The sequence below is a fragment of the Podarcis liolepis genome, assembly GCF_965112155.1.
Source record: "Podarcis liolepis genome assembly, chromosome: 2".
Lineage (NCBI taxonomy): Eukaryota > Metazoa > Chordata > Lepidosauria > Squamata > Lacertidae > Podarcis > Podarcis liolepis.
Window position 1 is genome coordinate 104,791,307 of NC_139555.1, and position 16,583 is coordinate 104,807,889.

The 16,583-nt window shown below is 48.2% G+C and overlaps 1 protein-coding gene across 3 annotated transcripts in view; it reads right to left on the reverse strand.

Annotated features, from left to right (window-relative positions):
• Positions 1 to 9,886: 9,886 nt before the first annotated feature.
• Positions 9,887 to 16,583, reverse strand: part of LOC310701686 (G-protein coupled receptor 22-like) — a 42,074-nt gene continuing 35,377 nt past the window's right edge. For all 3 annotated transcript variants that reach the window (XM_083492958.1, XM_083492957.1, XM_083492956.1), the window contains one exon: positions 9,887 to 14,175. In XM_083492958.1, coding sequence (XP_083349084.1) covers positions 12,810 to 14,102 — 1,293 coding nt within the window. In that variant the 5' untranslated portion in view covers positions 14,103 to 14,175 and the 3' untranslated portion in view covers positions 9,887 to 12,809. The remainder of the gene's footprint in view (positions 14,176 to 16,583) is intronic.

A 16,583-nucleotide genomic window follows, 5' to 3' on the forward strand; every position in this document is an offset into this window, starting at 1 on the left:
GAAGAGAACCATGCTTGCCACCTTGAGCTCCTTGGAGGAAAAGTGGGATATATAATGTGATAAATAAGTAAAATTAAGCAAAAGGCTTAAAAACCATTCATACGTTGCTCCTTTAACATCGTGTTCAGCCCTCCCTCCCTCTTCCACTCCCCACTTGTTTTATTTTGCTTAACATTTAATCCGAACTATTCAGAACCTTGCTCGTGGCTTTGTGACATTTTGATTACTCCTGTTAAAAGATATAACCTTATCGTGGTTTATGGATTCCCTGCCCCTTCTACAACGGTCCAACATGGCGACCTGCGGTGTTTGTTTTGATGTGCACGGACGGTTATTTTTAGCTTTATTGCTTCACGTGCTTCAGATATTTGAGTTGTTTTGTTTCCTTCTGCTTGCATTGCCACCGCCAAGAGGTCAAGGGTGTCAGCAGTGGACGCCCTCCCTGGCGAGCCCTTGGGTTATGGGCTTCCTGTTGCTATTTCTCTTTTGTTTCAAGGAACACTTGGAGGAAATGCCTGTTGCGAAAGGAGACCAAATCACACTGCCAGAAGGGAAATTCCTTAGGGGGTGGAAACACATAACTCCCCCTGCTGGCTGAGCTACTAACACCCCACCAAACCATCCACAGAGGACAATTTTGATGTGATAATCTGGGGCATTGCTCCTCTAAGTCCTTCCTCCCTTCAGCAGTTCTTTGATGTGAAGATTTTAGGATTTTGGCTGCAGTCCAAGCACACACTTGCTTGGAAGCAAGCCGCAGTGAACTCCGTGGAACTTACTGCCATGCAGTTATAAACAGAACCAGGCTGCGTGTTTGTGAGGTGAATTAACTAATTTCTCAGGCTCCCAGTGATAATCAAAACGGCAATTGCAAAAGCAGACTGCCAACGTTTGAAGGAGAAAGCTACTTAAGGTCAGTTTCACCAGGTTTGACATTCCAGCTTACCTCTTCCTGCTTGCAGCATCTTCACCAGTTCCATGCTGGATCTTTCCATTTGGCTACAGTACTTTGGTGTGCTACAGCTCCTCTGTGGGCAGACGATCAAGCAGCACATCTTAGCAGAGGCTCATTCCTGGTCTCCCTCTTTCAGAGGAACAGTTATTGGAAGGGTGGTGTGGTGGACCAAACCTCCTCATGTGGACAAGGTCCTCCTTTGTATTCTTCGGCCTCTCCATGTGTTTCATCTCCAATTCTACCTACTTATCTTAGCAACCTTAGCCATTTCTTTTCCCCCCATCTCCTTTTTAAGCCCTCCTTGATGCCTTGACTAGGAAGGAGCCTGGACTAGGAAAAGGGTGGAGAACACAGAAGAGGTTCTGGCCAAAGTTCTTGGTGCTGACCTAGAGATGTAAGGAGCAAAGACATTTGGACATACCTGCTTAAAGGAGACAGAAACCAGAGTGTGATGAGCAGGGGTCAGCAAACTTTCTCAGCACTGTCCCTCAGACCTTGTTGGGGGCCGGACTATATTTGTTTTTTTGGGGGGGAATGAACGGATTCCTTAGCCTCACAAATCACCCAGAGATGCATTTTAAATAAAAGGGCACCTTCTACTCATGTAAAAACACCAGGCAGGCCCCACAAACAACCCAGAGATGCATTTTAAATAAAAGGACACATTCTACTCATGTAAAAACACGCTGATTCCCGGACCGTCTGCGGGCCAGATTGAGAAGGCGATTGGGCCGGATCCGGCCCCCGGGCCTTAGTTTGCCTACCCATGATGAAGAGGAACAATGCCCCAAATACCACATCCAAATTGTCCTCAGTTTGGTGGGGTGTTACTAGCTTAATCAGCAGTGGGCAGTGTGTGTTGCCACCACTAAGGAATCTCTCTTCTGGAAGCTCTTTGATAGGAATGTTTTGGGATTTTGGCTGCAGTCCAAACAGCGCTTGCTGGGGCGTAAACTGCAGTGGTGGAACTTCCTGCTATGCAACTATAAACAGAACTTCATATTATGGAAGAAGCCTGGTAGAGTGGAGTGTGCTCTTCAAAGTGAGGCCTGCTTCCACAGTGCAATATGAGGGAGAGGTGGTGGATGGGGTTATCTTGGCACATTAATACACTAGTCAGTCAGTTTCTAGGTTTGCAAACCAGAATCACATCAGAATCAAACCAGAATCACATCTCTCTTCATTCACACAGGGGAGAATTGCTGAGTAAATGGAACTCCAGATACATCATTTAGTTGTTTGCAAGTTGCTCTGGGCAAAATAAAGCAGCCAACAGATTTAATAAATAATAAAGTAATAGGGGACGCGGGTGGCACTGTGGGTTAAACCACAGAGCCTAGGACTTGCCGATTAGAAGGTTGGCGGTTCGAATCCCCGCGACGGGGTGAGCTCCCATTGCTCGGTCCCTGCTCCTGCAAACCTAGCAGTTCGAAAGCACGTCAAAGTGGATAAATAGGTACCACTCCGGAGGGAAGGAAAACGGCATTTCCGTGTGCTGCTCTGGTTCGCCAGAAGCGGCTTAGTCATGCTGGCCACATGACCCGGAAGCTGTATACCGGCTCCCTCAGCCAATAAAGCGAGATGAGCGCCGCAACCCCAGAGTCGGCCACGACTGGACCTAATGGTCAGGGGTCCCTTTACCTTTTAAAGTAATAATAGTCACAGTAGCCAATGACATCACAGGTGGACAAAGGACAGGCATTACAGTGAGTACCAAAGCTACATTGCTATAAAGCTGTGTGAAATGTTAGACAGCTCTTCTCCTTTCCTTGGTTAGAGATGTTTTGCAGCAGAAAGGTGTTTTGTGTGTGTTTTGGGGGGAAGCATTTAACCCTTCACCTGCTGGCCACCTTTTACTCCCACCCCTGTTCCTTTTACTCCTGCTATGGTTCTGCACCTGCATTTACCTTCTGAAGATAATTATTCTTTGCCCAATCCTATGGACAGGAAAGTATGCTCAGTTTACTGCATGTATATCTGCCTGCAGTAAAGAGATTATTGGAAAGTTACCAACGCTCACACCCTAACTTTATACCAGGCAGAAGAAAATTGTTTCAAAAGTCAAAGGTATTAAATGAACGCAGGTTTTTCACTGGTTTGAAAGAAGTGCAAGAATGGATTTGTGTGTGCATCACTTGTGAATGCTCGCAATAATCTTTTTCTTTTTTAATAGATTTTTTATTCATTTTCCATAAATAAAAAGTAAAACAAAACACAAACATAAATAAACACAAAAATGACTTCCCCATACCACCCCTTTTCTGCATTCTTGTTTCAAGATTTTCCAGCAACCCTTTTGTATTACACTTATTTCTATTTCATAAATTTAACTTCCAAAAGATATTTAAAACAACTGTAGTTCTTTATCTCTTATAACCCTGATCCTCTAATTTTCCAAATTACAACAGTTTTTAAGGTAGACTTTAAATTTGTTCCAGTCTTCGTCCACCGCCTCTTTCCCTCGGTCTCGGTTTCTGCCAGTCATCTCTGCTAGTCCCATATAGTCAATCACCTTCGTCTGCCATTCTTCCAACGTGGGTAGATCTTGTGTCTTCCAATACTTTGCTAGAAGAATTCTTGCTGCTGTTGTGGCATACATAAAGAATGTCCTATCCTTCTTTGGCACCATTTGGCCCACCATACCCAGGAGGAAGGCTTCTGGCTTTTTATTAAAAGTTCTCTTCAGAACTTTTTTAATTTCATTATAGATCATTTCCCAGAAAGCCTTAACCTTCGGGCACGTCCACCAAAGGTGATAGAAGGTTCCCTCCGTTTCATTACACTTCCAGCACTTGTTATTGGGCAAATGATAAATCTTTGCTAACTTAGCCGGAGTCATGTACCACCTGTAGATCATTTTCATAATGTTTTCTCTTAAGGCGTTACATGCCGTAAATTTAACACCAGTGGTCCATAACTGCTCCCAGTCAGCAAACTCAATGTCATGCCCTATGTCCTGTGCCCATTTAATCATACTAGATTTCACCATTTCATCTTGAGTATTCCATTTCAACAGCAAATTGTACATTCTTGACAAGTTTTTAGTATTGGGTTCTAACAGTTCTGTTTCTAATTTCGACTTCTCCATTTGGAAGCCTTTCTTTCTGTCAATGCTCGCAATAATCAGAGCAGTTTGGAAGCAGGTTCTTCCAGGACTCGCTAGATGGCACCAGCGCTTCATCCTGGCCGAAGTTATTGCTGCGTTTTCTAAGAATTAAGAGCCAATACGGTACTGCAATAGCAGCAGTCGTCATAAAAGCCTATCAATAATGCATGGAGGATGCTTTGTAATTTTGTGTGTGTGTCTGGTCATTTCATTACAAAAATATTGTGGCATTTCCTGCATGATGCAGCAAGACGCACACACCCCAACCGAAATAAAACCACAGAATCAGACCTTTTTGAAATTATTTGTCATTGACGGGAGATTCTGGGTGTTTGAGCGGGAAGAAGATATTTACAGGAAAAGTCACTTGATCCATGTAGCTGGAAAAGCCCTTTTACTGTTTTCCATCCAGAGTACAGCCATTCCCTCTACACACCAAGGGATTCTGTTACCGGCCTGACAGAGATCACATTGCCACTGCCAAGGTGGGGGTAAGCAGGTGGGGCATAATATAGATTTAAGGATAACGTCGGGCCCTGCAGATCAATGTCTCAATGCAACGTCATTGCAAAATCCTCTCAGGAATCCTAAACCCATACGATCCTCACAGGATAGCTGGCGCAAGTCACAGGACATTCCTTGGTATTTGACTTCTGGACCGTAGATGTTCGGCTTCTTGGTGCGTTTCATCTACAGTTATGTCTCCTTATCTTAGCAATTTGTCCTCTCCGCCCCCAAATTTTGTGACCTTGACGAGGAAGAAACCTGGAAATGGAGTGGGGTGTTGTTCCCTCAGTGGGACAAACCCCCTGCTGGTGCTCACTGGTAGGGCAGAGGGGCTGAGACTCAAACAGTAAAGGTAAAGGAACCCCTGACCGCTAGGTCCAGTCGTGGCCGACTCTGGGGTTGTGGTGCTCATCTCGCTTTATTGACCGAGGGAGCCAGCGGCTTCTGGGTCATGTGGCCAGCATGACCTAGTCGCTTCTGGCGAACCAGAGCAGTGCACGGAAATGCCGTTTACCTTCCCGCCGGAGCCATATCTATTTATCTACTTGCACTTTGACGTGCTTTCGAACTGCTAGGTTGGCAGGAGCAGGGACCGAGCAATGGGAGCTCACCCCGTTGCAGCAATTTGAACCGCCGACCTTCTGATCAGCAAGTCCTAGGCTCTGTGGCTTAACCCACAGTGCCACCCGCGTCCCAACAGTAGGTTGAGGCAGAGTCAGTGACAGACAAGAGACAATCCATTTCCCCATTGATTTTTCCCTGCTGAGAATTACAGGGGCAAATGTTGAGGAGGATTTCAGGCAGTGCCATCCTCCTGGACTGCTTGTAATAAGGGAGGCGGGAAGGAAGGAGGGCCTGGCTGATGGCTGCCTAGTTGGGGCAGTACCCCAGTCATGGATGAGCCCTTACTACCCCAGGGTTTGAGAAACCTGTGTTCCAGTTAAGACTGGATTGTGCAAAGAAAAACAATTTCTTCCCTGCATAGGGATGACCTCTGGAGAATCAGGCCTCATCTGCACTATACCTTTAAATCAGTACCATACCACTGTGAACACTTTCATGGCTTCCCCTAGAGAATCCTGGGTAATGTAGTTTGTTCTGGGCGCAGTGAGTTGTTAGGGTTGTCATATTTCTAGAAGTGAGAATCTGGACACAAAAGGTTTTGTTTTGTTTTTGCCACAATTGTGGACCTGCTTTGCAAAATCTCAAAAAAGATGTTTTTAAGCTATTTTTTTCCAGAAATTTCCCCAAAATTCAACACTTCTGATACGAGCTGCCGTACGCCATTTTTGACGGACAAATCCCAGCTACACCTGCGAAATTCTGGACATATGGCAGCTGTACCCCGTCCCCTCAGAGCAACAACTCTCAGAGGGGTTTAACAGTTCTGCCCTTTCCCCAGGGAGCTGGGAATAGTAGCTCTGTGAGGGGAATAGGGGGGTTTTCTAGCAACATACAGCTCCCTTAAGAAACTACAGGATTATTTGGGGGACAGATTAAATTCATATGATACAGCTCTAAATGTACGACACAGATGGGGCCTAAATATGTCTGACCTGCTTTTTAACCTCAAAGCACTGGTCCCTTCCTCTCACAAGCAAGAAGGCAGGCTACAGCTACGCAGTGGCATGAGGAAATCTTTCTGCACAACCTCAGAGAAACATGCCGTTCCCTTTCTTCCTTCCAGGGCTGTGTCTGAGCACAGGAAATAGGTTCCCCTAGCTGCAGGAGCAGGGTAATAACTATTTCACTTACAGCTAGGAGTTAAAGCACAAAGGCAGAAGGGTTATTTTCCCGTGCAGAGGATATTAGAATTGAAGAGGGGGAGAGTGGAGTGCTTTTGAATGGTATAACACAGGCTCCTTATCCCAGCAATGCTTACCAGTTTCCAAGGGCAGCATAGTGTATGTGGGGGGAGCATTTGTGGAATTGCAAGCTTTCGGGGGAAGCATTTGTGAAATTGCATGCATTTGTGGAATCTGGGCTCCATGGAAGGCATTGTATGGAGACCAGGCAGGGCTCGTGGGGAATTTAGAGAGAAGTGTCGTGGGAGACCGTAAATTACAATGTGACCTTACTGCAGCAGCACTTGGTACAGGTAGCACATTGCAACAAACGTGAAGTGCATTCATTGAGAAGGAGAGATGGTGTTTGACATCGGCAGCAAATTTCAAAACACTGTAGTTGTGGTGGGGCCGGCCAAAAAGGTTGAATTTCCCTGAATAGACTGCTTTCAGGCTGAGGAATGCCCATACTGATCGGCACTGAGCACCCACTCTAGCAAGTACAATCTAGGCAGAATGTACAAGGCAGGAATAGTCCGCAGCAGAAAAGCTGGGTGTGTTTTTGGTGAGCAATGTGCCCTTGCTGAGAATCCGAAATGAAATCAGCCACAAGCAATTCTTTAAGGATCAAACGCAGTTGGAATTTTAAAAAAACTGACTTTGAGACGCATACCCTTGATCTCTTAGCGTCCTCTCAAGGCTCATGAAAAATTGACTAGGTGAAGAATCATCACAGCACAGGGAAGCTAACCAGTGTCACGCAGCTGGGAAGTGAGGCTTTTCCTCCTCTGAAAATGTATTAAGCCCCTCTGTCTTCTGTCCCTGGGTTTGGCTACATAAAATTAACTTCTGCTGACACTGCGAAGCAATAATTGCAAATATGTTTGTTAAAAGCTTGCAGCCACATCAAGGACAACTAGACCGCACGCCTGCATAATTTGCAGCCGCAGCTCTGATATGGCAGGAAACGTCAAGGTAAATCTCATGCATCTTAAATCGAACGCAGAATGGCACAGGGCAAACTAGTGCCAACATTGTTCTGGATAACCTGCACGGCGCCTCAGAGCAGCCATACTGGCCTGCAGTGCAGAGCCTAGGGCATGCTGCAGGGAAGATGGATCAGATCACAGAACTGTAGAGTTGGAAGGAACCCCGAGGAGGGTCATCTAGTCCAACCCCCTGCTGTGCAGGAATCTCAACTAGATCTCGCATGACAGATGGCGATTAAACCTCTGCTTTAAAAAACCCGAGGAAGGGAGAGTCCACCACCTCTCGTGGGAGCCTGTTCCACTGTCAAACAGCTCTTACAGTCAGAAAGTTCTTTGTGACTTTGTCAGAATCTCCCTTCTTGTAACTGAATCCATTGGTTTGGGTCCTAGCCTCTGGAGCAGGAGAAAACAAGCTTGTTCCATCTTCCAGGCGACAGCTCTTTAATTTGAAGATGTCTACCATATCTCTTCCGAGTCTTCTCTTTACCAGACTAAACATACCATATTCTCTCAACCGTTCCTCATAAGGTTTGCCCTCTCACACTGGTTTCCAGATGCACACAGCAGAGCTGCCAGTGTAAAATTATTCTGCAGATCTGCACAACTACAGAGTTCTGGTTATGAAAAGCTGCAACCCTTAAGATAGCATGTAAACCTTAAAGGGGTGGGCCATAGTTAGAAATATATGTCTGTAGTGAATGGGCTTTCATAACAGTCCAAAGCTTTCTAAAGAATGGAATAGGAACGTAATCGACCAAATATCTGCTCCCAAGAATAGCGCCAACTCAGTAGTGTACCATGTCATTTGCATGACCAAGGCCCCCACTTAAATTTGCCAACTCTCCAGTTACAGAATTGCAGGCAACTAAAGTTTGGAAAGGCCCCTTCACCAAAGACCTCGAAATGCTGTCAGTCATAGTGGCCAATGCTTGGCTACTTGGATCAGTGATCTGATCATGTAAGCAGACCCCCATATATTTATTACATCACATATAAAAACTATTGGCTTTGTTTGCATGTAAACCATGGTTAAAGACTTACTGGGATTAAGACTGCCCGATCCTAATAAATCAGTTTATTGTTTGGTGGAACATTGCATAAATGAAGGGTGTTATTGGGCGGAGGGGAACCTCCTATTTAATACTGCTGCTCATTTTGATACCTGCCCTACCCCCAGAAGAGAGAAATAACAATGCTCAATTCTAAAAGATATTTCAGCTTTTGCAGTCACTAGGTTTTGCTTTGGAAGGGTAGGATGTGTTGTTAAGAAGCAGCAATTACCAGTAGTTGATAACAGCAATGAAAAATTGTACTTGGCTTGATGTTCAAGGTATTTCCCCCTTCCGGGTGAGACCTGAGATTTACTGCACCTCGGCAATCCATTGAAAAGCAAAACTGAGATCTCACTAGGTGGAAGCACATTCAGAAAACACACTCCCCATGTGAAAATGATGTCGAAGAGCCCCACTGTGCTGCCACAGCAGTTGCCTTAGCAGGAGACTGTTGGCATCTTGACAGCAGACTCTTCCAATTTTTCCTCAAAAAACTGATTGCCACCATTGACTATAATGAGCAAGTCAACTCCTCCTTGAATGCGGCTTGCTTGTGACAGTGTCCAGCACAGAAAATAAACACCCGGCCCTTAGTGGGGGGGGAAACACTGCCTATTTGTTGTGCTTTTCCATTCTTCCCAACCCCCCTTTTCCCTCCACATTATTTTGCTGTAGTCCTATATCTAGATTTATTTATTTTTTTGTATTTATGCACCTGTTCTAAAGGAGCTGGCAGGTGCCTTCCCACACTCTAAAGGAGTGACTCTATAATTATGAAGTGCCAAATAGGGATCTTCTCCCACTGTACATTTTTAAAGCAAACAACTGTTCTCACCAGACATCAACCTAACGTTCTGACATTTGTACAACTCAGGTTTGATGTCACGTAAGAAAGCAACGTAAGAATTGCAAAGATCAGTCTCCCCTCCCCATTTATTTATTTTTTTATGAACCACAGCCGGTATGTGGTCACAGACTGTGGCTGCTCTTTACACCTCATGATTCATTTGTTGGAGTGGGGCCCATTTTATGCAGACCCTAGCCCAATTTCAAAAAGCCCTCTGTAAGGGATTAGTTCTGACCTCTGGCAAGAGCTCTTCGGCAGCCCACTGGGCAGAGGGAGGGAAAGGGGCGCTGTAAAGAGGTAGAAAAGAGTGGCAAGGAGAGAGGGCAAAAGAGGGTGACATTGCCCAGTCTTGGCTCTGGCCCTGCCCACTGCCGATGGGGCAGAACTACAACTCTAATCAACTCTAGCAAGCAGGGCCAATGGCCAGGAATGGTGCAAGTTGTAGTTCAGAAACATTCAGAGGACCCAAGGTTCCCTGCTCCTGCCTCAACCCACAGCAGAAAAAAAAGGTTGCTCATCTGTATTTTGGATTGTCTCAGGGCAGCTTGAGGCTTAAGATCAGAGCAAGTGAATGAGACAGACGCAAAGTGGCAAAACGTCAAGCCAAGTCTTTTAACCCAGATGAAATAAAGCAGCCTGAAAGAGGTTTAGACTCAAGAGGTTTTTACTATTCTCCAAGGCAAAGTTCTTCTATAATGGGGGAAAGCCACCATGAATTCCCTACTTACACGCCTTTGGCAGATAGCACAGTCAAGAGGAAGAACCACACTCAGAAAGGCTTCGGTGTATCAGTAGGACATCACAGGGAAATATGGAGGTGAGGCGTTTGGCAATTGTTTCTGCTGCTCCCTTCCAGTGAGACTACCTCTGGGAAAATACGAGCACAATCTATTGCCACTGAGATGATCCCATTCTGCCGGGATGAATCTGCGACTTCTAGCTTTATCTAAAAGGGGCAGTGGGTTGTTCATGTGATGCCAACTGGTTCTACCCTCTGGGAACCCCCCGCGATTTCTGACACACTTCACACACAACTCACCAGCTCTTTTATTGCCTTCAACTGTGGCCATGTTACAGCTTCCAGAATATGACACCTATGGCTAGACTACACCGATACACAAGAGACGAGACAGTCGTGTGAAATCCGCTTTCAGACTCCTGGCAGGAAGAAGCTGGGCACCCAAATGTTACTTCCAACAGGTTCCCCCCCCCCTTCCTTTTTCTTTTGCCACGTGGGATGAATGAGGAAGACGTAGCAAGTCTTTTGTCGATAACTGTGCTGGCGGTTGGCATGGAGGAAGGATGCAACAGGGCCAGTTGGTGTGACTGTCTGCGTGGCTCTGTGGATACCAGGGAAGGGCTGTGGCTTTGCATGCAGAATATCCCAGGTTCAGTCTCTGGGCAGGGCTAGGGAAAACCCTGGTCTGAAGCTTTGAGGTGCTGCTGCCAATAGGTGCCAATCCTCGTCTGCAATAGACCAACAGTCTGATGGTGTATATTCTTGTATTGCAGTAAGTCTAGGTAAAGGACCAGTCTGATGCCAAGTTTTTAAGAAGCTCGGAAATAAGGAACTATAATGAGCTGCCGTTGACCCGTTAAGGAAAAAAAAAAGTCCTTCTAGAGGCTCTCGCCAGCTTCGTGATCTATTCAGCATTTGCCACGCGCCCACACACTTTTGAGGGGCACTTCTCTGCTCCTCCCGCCATTGGGTGCTGATGAGCCAGAGGATTCTGGGCCTATTCTAAGGGAGAGTGTGGGAGAGAACTGACTGCCTAGCAGCTGACCATATGCTCCTCATGCATTTCTGGGAAGCAGCAAGGAGCGGAATTGTAGCTGGTAGACCGAGGGCTTTCTTCTCCTAACTTCTGCCTAACAGAAGTAAGTCCAGTGGGACTTGCACCCAGCTCAGCTCCCCTAGTACACAAATAGCACCCTTGGACAGCTCTTTCACTGCCTGCTCCATAAAGGCCAATCCCAAGCCTTGGCACCTTCCATTTGGCATACCGTCTCCCCCACTCCCCTCTGTTCCCCCAGAGGCACAGTATGAAAGGGCTGGGTCCAACTCTGCTGTTGTATGCCTGGGTCCTCTTTCCAGACCATGTTACTTAGAGGATACTGGCTGCAAGGAGGGCGGGGCCAGAGCTCGGTACCAGAGCACCTGCTCTGCATGCAGAAAATGCCCAGTTCTAATCCTGATGTATCTCCCAGTATGGCTGGGAATATCCCCTGCCTGAGACCCTGGACTGCCAGTCAGACAATACTGAGCTAGATGGAACCCAATGGTGTGTGGGCTTGGTATAAGGCAGCTATTATGTCTGGCCTCTTTTTAAATGAGACATCCGGGGTCGCTTGGGGCATGTCTACACCTACAGTCCCTGTTCCTCTGATTGGAGCGGTCCATTTCCCCCCCCCTTTCCCCCCAAAAAGCTGTTGCCGTTTGGTACAGTAGTGAACCTTCAAATCCAGAACTGCAGCTGCACTTAGCATCTGATGCTGGGAGTCAGTGGCCACCAGCGATGGCAGAGGCAAGGAAATCAGCGTCTGCAGTACTGAAGCCTTAAAAAAAAACAAAAACCCAAAAACAAACAAGGAGGTTGTTGGGAAACTGGTCCCAATATGGAAGTGGTGTGTGGGTGCAGAGCCTAACATAAACTTTTGCAGAAAGGTATGTTTGCCAGGCTCCAGCCATTATACTGGGAGATCTACAACTGCACATAAACCCACCCCCAAACCATATCATGTTCTGGAGACGGCAGGGGCCTGGGATGATGCAATAGAAGAATGTGTCGCTTGCCTAATCTAAGGGGTTCTGGAGAGGAAAGCACAGCAAAACAGTGAGGCCGAGAGCTGTGCGAGGCTCACCCCTTCCCCAAACCCGCATCTTCCCCCGCAGCCACAAAATGCTTTCTTAGACCTCTTCCTCCACTTCCATCAGTGGGCAGAGAACTTGTTCTAGCCTTCCTGGACTTAGCCAGCAATAAAGAGAAATATGTGTTAGCTGATTAGGCCCATGGGGAAGCTCATTTGCTCACTGCCATGTGGGCTCAACGACCCTATATGCAGGGGACCTCACCCGAGTGGATGTCTTTAGCACAACTCTTGGCACCGATATAAACATTAAATAGGAGTAGTAGTAGTGATCATCATATTGGGTCTCAGTGTGGTGAATTGGCCGGTGCTGTGAGTGGGAAGGCTCGAGCCTTCGTCTTTTACCTCAGACAGTCGGTTGGTTTCAGCGCTGGCAACGGGAAGGCCTTGCACTCTGGGCGCAGGGCCTTTTGTGAGGGATCAGTATCGCACCCTACCCAGAAACCCTTGGGGTTTCGGCAAGGCGCCAATGGCTGACCCTCGCTGCTTCGTTAAGACATTGGCTCACCCCCACTTCTCTCATTCGGTGGCTTTGGGCAGAGGGGTTAGCACCGGTGTTGTAGTTTCTGGCGGCCTCTGTGCCTCCCTCCCCTTTCAGTGTTTGGCACTTGCCGCTCACCAGCTTGGGCGAGGCGGAAGATTTGTACGCCCACCCCCAAACTCTGCTGAACCTCCATTTTGAGGGCTCGGCCCCCTACGCCTCACTCCTTAGCAGCCTCAGTCAGGCAGCGCTCGGCTCCGTCACTACTCCGCAGCCGGCCCTTGCAGCTTTTGCGGGGCGGCTCCACCCAGGAGTTGTGGATGACGGTGCCGCCGGGCGCGGGGTCCACCTGCAGGGCCGACACCACTCGCTTCTTCAGCTTGCTGCGCAGCACGTTCCGCAGCTTCTGGCGGGTGAAGGCGTAGAGGAGCGGGTGGAAGATGGTAGTGCCATAGGCCATGGCCAGGAAGCAGACGCGCAGCTTGCCCATCAGGGGGCTGGGTCCCAGGCACAGGATCAGTAGGTTGGCGACAGACAGCGGCGCCCAGCACAACAGGAAGGTGGAGATGATGAGCAGGGACATGTGGAAAACCCGCCGCTGGCGCTTCCTCCGGTCACGGTGGCGCTTCACCGCTCGCCGCAGGGCGATGATCACAGAGACCGAGGCTTGCACCCCCATGGGCGGTGGCGTCGGCAGCGCCGGCACGGGCTGAGAGAGCCGCTTGGCTTCCGCTCCGCCGGCCACCACGCTACCGCTTGGCTCTGCCGATTTCCGCCGCTTCCTCTTCTTGGTCTTGTGGCGCTGGCTGCGCTTGAAGGTGCTGCCGATGCTGATGTTGAGGGCCTGCAGGATCTTGGCGTAGGTCACCAGCATGACGGCCACGGCGGCGAAGAACGTGGGGATCTGGATTGCCAGGTGGTAGGAGGTGCCAAGTTCAGCGTGGAACTCCTCGGGCCCGACGCAGAGCACAGTGCGGTTCTGCCAGGTGCTGGCGTGGCCCAGCTCGCCCTCAAGGAAGGGTATGAAGAAGACAGCCAGGGACAGCACCCAGACGCCAACCAGGAGAAGGATGGCGCGGCCCGGGGTCAGCACGCGCTGCGCCGGCCGCACCGAGATGTCGTAGCGGTCCAGGCTGATCACCAGCACGTTGGTGGCCGTGGCCACACTGCTGAAGGTGATGCACGCCTCGTGGAAGCAGCAGAGCAGTGTGGCGGCCCGGTCGGGGGGCACCAGGACCACCACCATGGTAAGTGGGGCGCACACCACGCAGATGAGCACGTCCAGCACGTGCAAGTTCATGGTCACCATGTTGCTGACAGAGTCCACCAGGCCAGCCTGCAGGCAATACAGCACCAATACGGTCAAGTTGCTGCTGACGCCCAGTACGATTTCCAACATGAGGAAGCCCGTCAGTGAGACCTGGAAGCCCAGAGGGTAGGGCAGTGTCCAGCTGGGGTCAGGGGTCACCCCGTCCGTCGTCTCCAGGATAGTGTCGAACATGGGAGTCTCCATGGCTGAGAGGGCATGGAGGTGTGGGCATAGTCCGTGGAATGAATGGGCTTGGGGTTGCAGGCAGCTCCCTCACCTGTGGGGAGAGAGAGGTACCATCAAGTATCATCAAAGCAGCAAGACGAACCTTTGCATTGACAGCAGCAGCCTGGGACAGTGTTCACACCTGAGGAGTCTTCCTCACATCATAAAATTTGCCATTGGCATCCCATCCATCACCTAGGCCAGCCTTCCCACAGCCTAGTGGGCTGGGGAAGGCTGATGTTCACTGAGGAGGAGAATTGTAGTCCCAATAATATCTGGAGGGCACCCAGTTTCGGAAGCCTGGCCTAGGTGATGGAAAGGTGTGGGGGGTAATGAAATAGGCATCCTAGCTTAACCCCAATAGGCAGAATGGGTTTTGTTTTGCTCCCTCCCCCCCAGCAACAGCAGGGACATCTTACCACAAGGTGAAAGATCTCTGCACCACCACCATGGAGTGAAACAGATATGCAATCTGTGCATTAACTTCACTGGAAATTTCATGCCATGCAGTAATCGCTGGCACCCCCCCCCCCTTTAATGGATGAGGTTTCCCTGTCAGTCAAGCTCACTATCCAAGTAAGGAACAGTTAGGAGAGCATTGATAAGAGATGCGGAGCCATTGTGTATTCCCCTCACCCCTGAGCAGCTGAAGTTTTCAAAAGCGCTTATCTGTGCATGTATTCTAACACGTCCTCCGTGATCATGAGAGGCAAAGATTTTCAGGAATTGAAATTCTGTACGCACCTACCCACCATAATAAACCCCGAAGGGGTACTTGGAAGCAGGCATGAAAGACAGAAAAGACAGTCGCCTGCAGGAAAACGAGTGGATTTGTGGATTCAGAGACATTGAACGGCGCAGGGAGGAAACTGTCCGCTATGGGATTCTAGCAGTGACTGAACTTAACATGGGCATTCTGCAAGCCCCCTCCCTTCCAAGCCCCCACAAATCAGGAAAGCATTAGCACAGGTGGAGAAGACTTCAGACTCTGCTTTCCCAAGAGCTAAATAACTAATCTGCCTCCTAGCCAAACTACACATTTTTGGGTATGTGACCCCCAACTGCTGTTCCTTCCAAGGCAGAGGAATGGGCAATTTTCAGTGGTAAAGTGAAGGAGGAAGGCTGTGTTTAACCCTTCCCCACCTGATGATTTCCCCCTGTAAACCGCCCCCCTTCACTTGCTCCAACTCTGGAAGCCAGATGTGTTTGCCTCTGCAAACAGAAGTCAAGAATATCTTATGATGGAGAAAAGCTGCTCACAGCAGAAAAATTGGCGAGAGAAGGGTTAAGCACCCTTTGCCTGCCACTTATTTGCTGAAAACCTCCCTCTGAAGCTGCTTTTTCCTAGAAGGGTTAAAATATGTATGTTTGCTGCTACTGTGTTTAGCCCCTAGAAAACACAAGGAAAAATAAAAGAAAGAGAAACTGCTGGATAAACTACCTATACGATGTTACTCAGGGGGGGAAAAGATCCACTTCCAGTATGAAATACACAAAACCTGGACACCAACGGATTCATATTTTATTGTAACATATTGTGTGACTATCGACAGGTGCCGTTCCAGAAGGGGGAGGAAAACGAAAAGCACAACACAAGGCAAAAATTAGCACAAACTGAGGGAGATGCCAACCACCACCAGCTCCTTCTGGCAGTTTAGAATGAGCCAGAGCCAAATTATCCCAATCAAAATTCAGCAACTGAGAAAGAAGACTGCGGGGTTTTAATGCCATGCGAGCCTCCATGTAGGTCTTGGGCAAAAAGGTAGGGTGAAGAAATACGTGCAGAGGATAAACAAATACATATTTCTCCAAGAAGTCGTAACAGGCTAGAGAAGTTTGTATGTAAGAGCATGCCTTTTCTTTCTTTGATATGCCTCAGTCACGCATCTCTAAAATCAACTAGATATGACATTTTAATAGCAAAAAGCTCATGGAGTTGGATGGCACTGGGTGATACCTCAGGTAAGTTGTACTTGGAAATTAATGGGCCTAACTTCATTAATTTCAGTGGGTCTACTCTACCAACTGTCATTTTTTATTTTGTGATATTATCAATTAATTAAATTTATATACCGCCCTATACTCGGGGGTCTCAGGGCGGTTCACAGAATAAAATCAAGATATAAAATCACAAAATACATAATAAAAATAGAAACAACAATCCAATAGCGCTGCCTTCCCCCCCCAAAACATTTTGAAAGGGCATAGGATGTAAATCAGATCAACCAAAGGTCTGGTTAAAAAGGAATGTTTTTGCCTGGCGCTTAACGTGTATAATGAAGGCACCAGGCGAACTTCCCTGGGGAGAGCATTCCATAGATGGGGAGCCACTGCAGAGAAGGCCCCGTTCTCGTGTTGCCACCCTCTGGACCTCTCAGGGTCCGGCTAAGTTCATATGGAAAGAGGCGATCCTTGATGTATTGCAGTCCTGAGCTGCTTCATGCCTGCTTCCAAGTACCC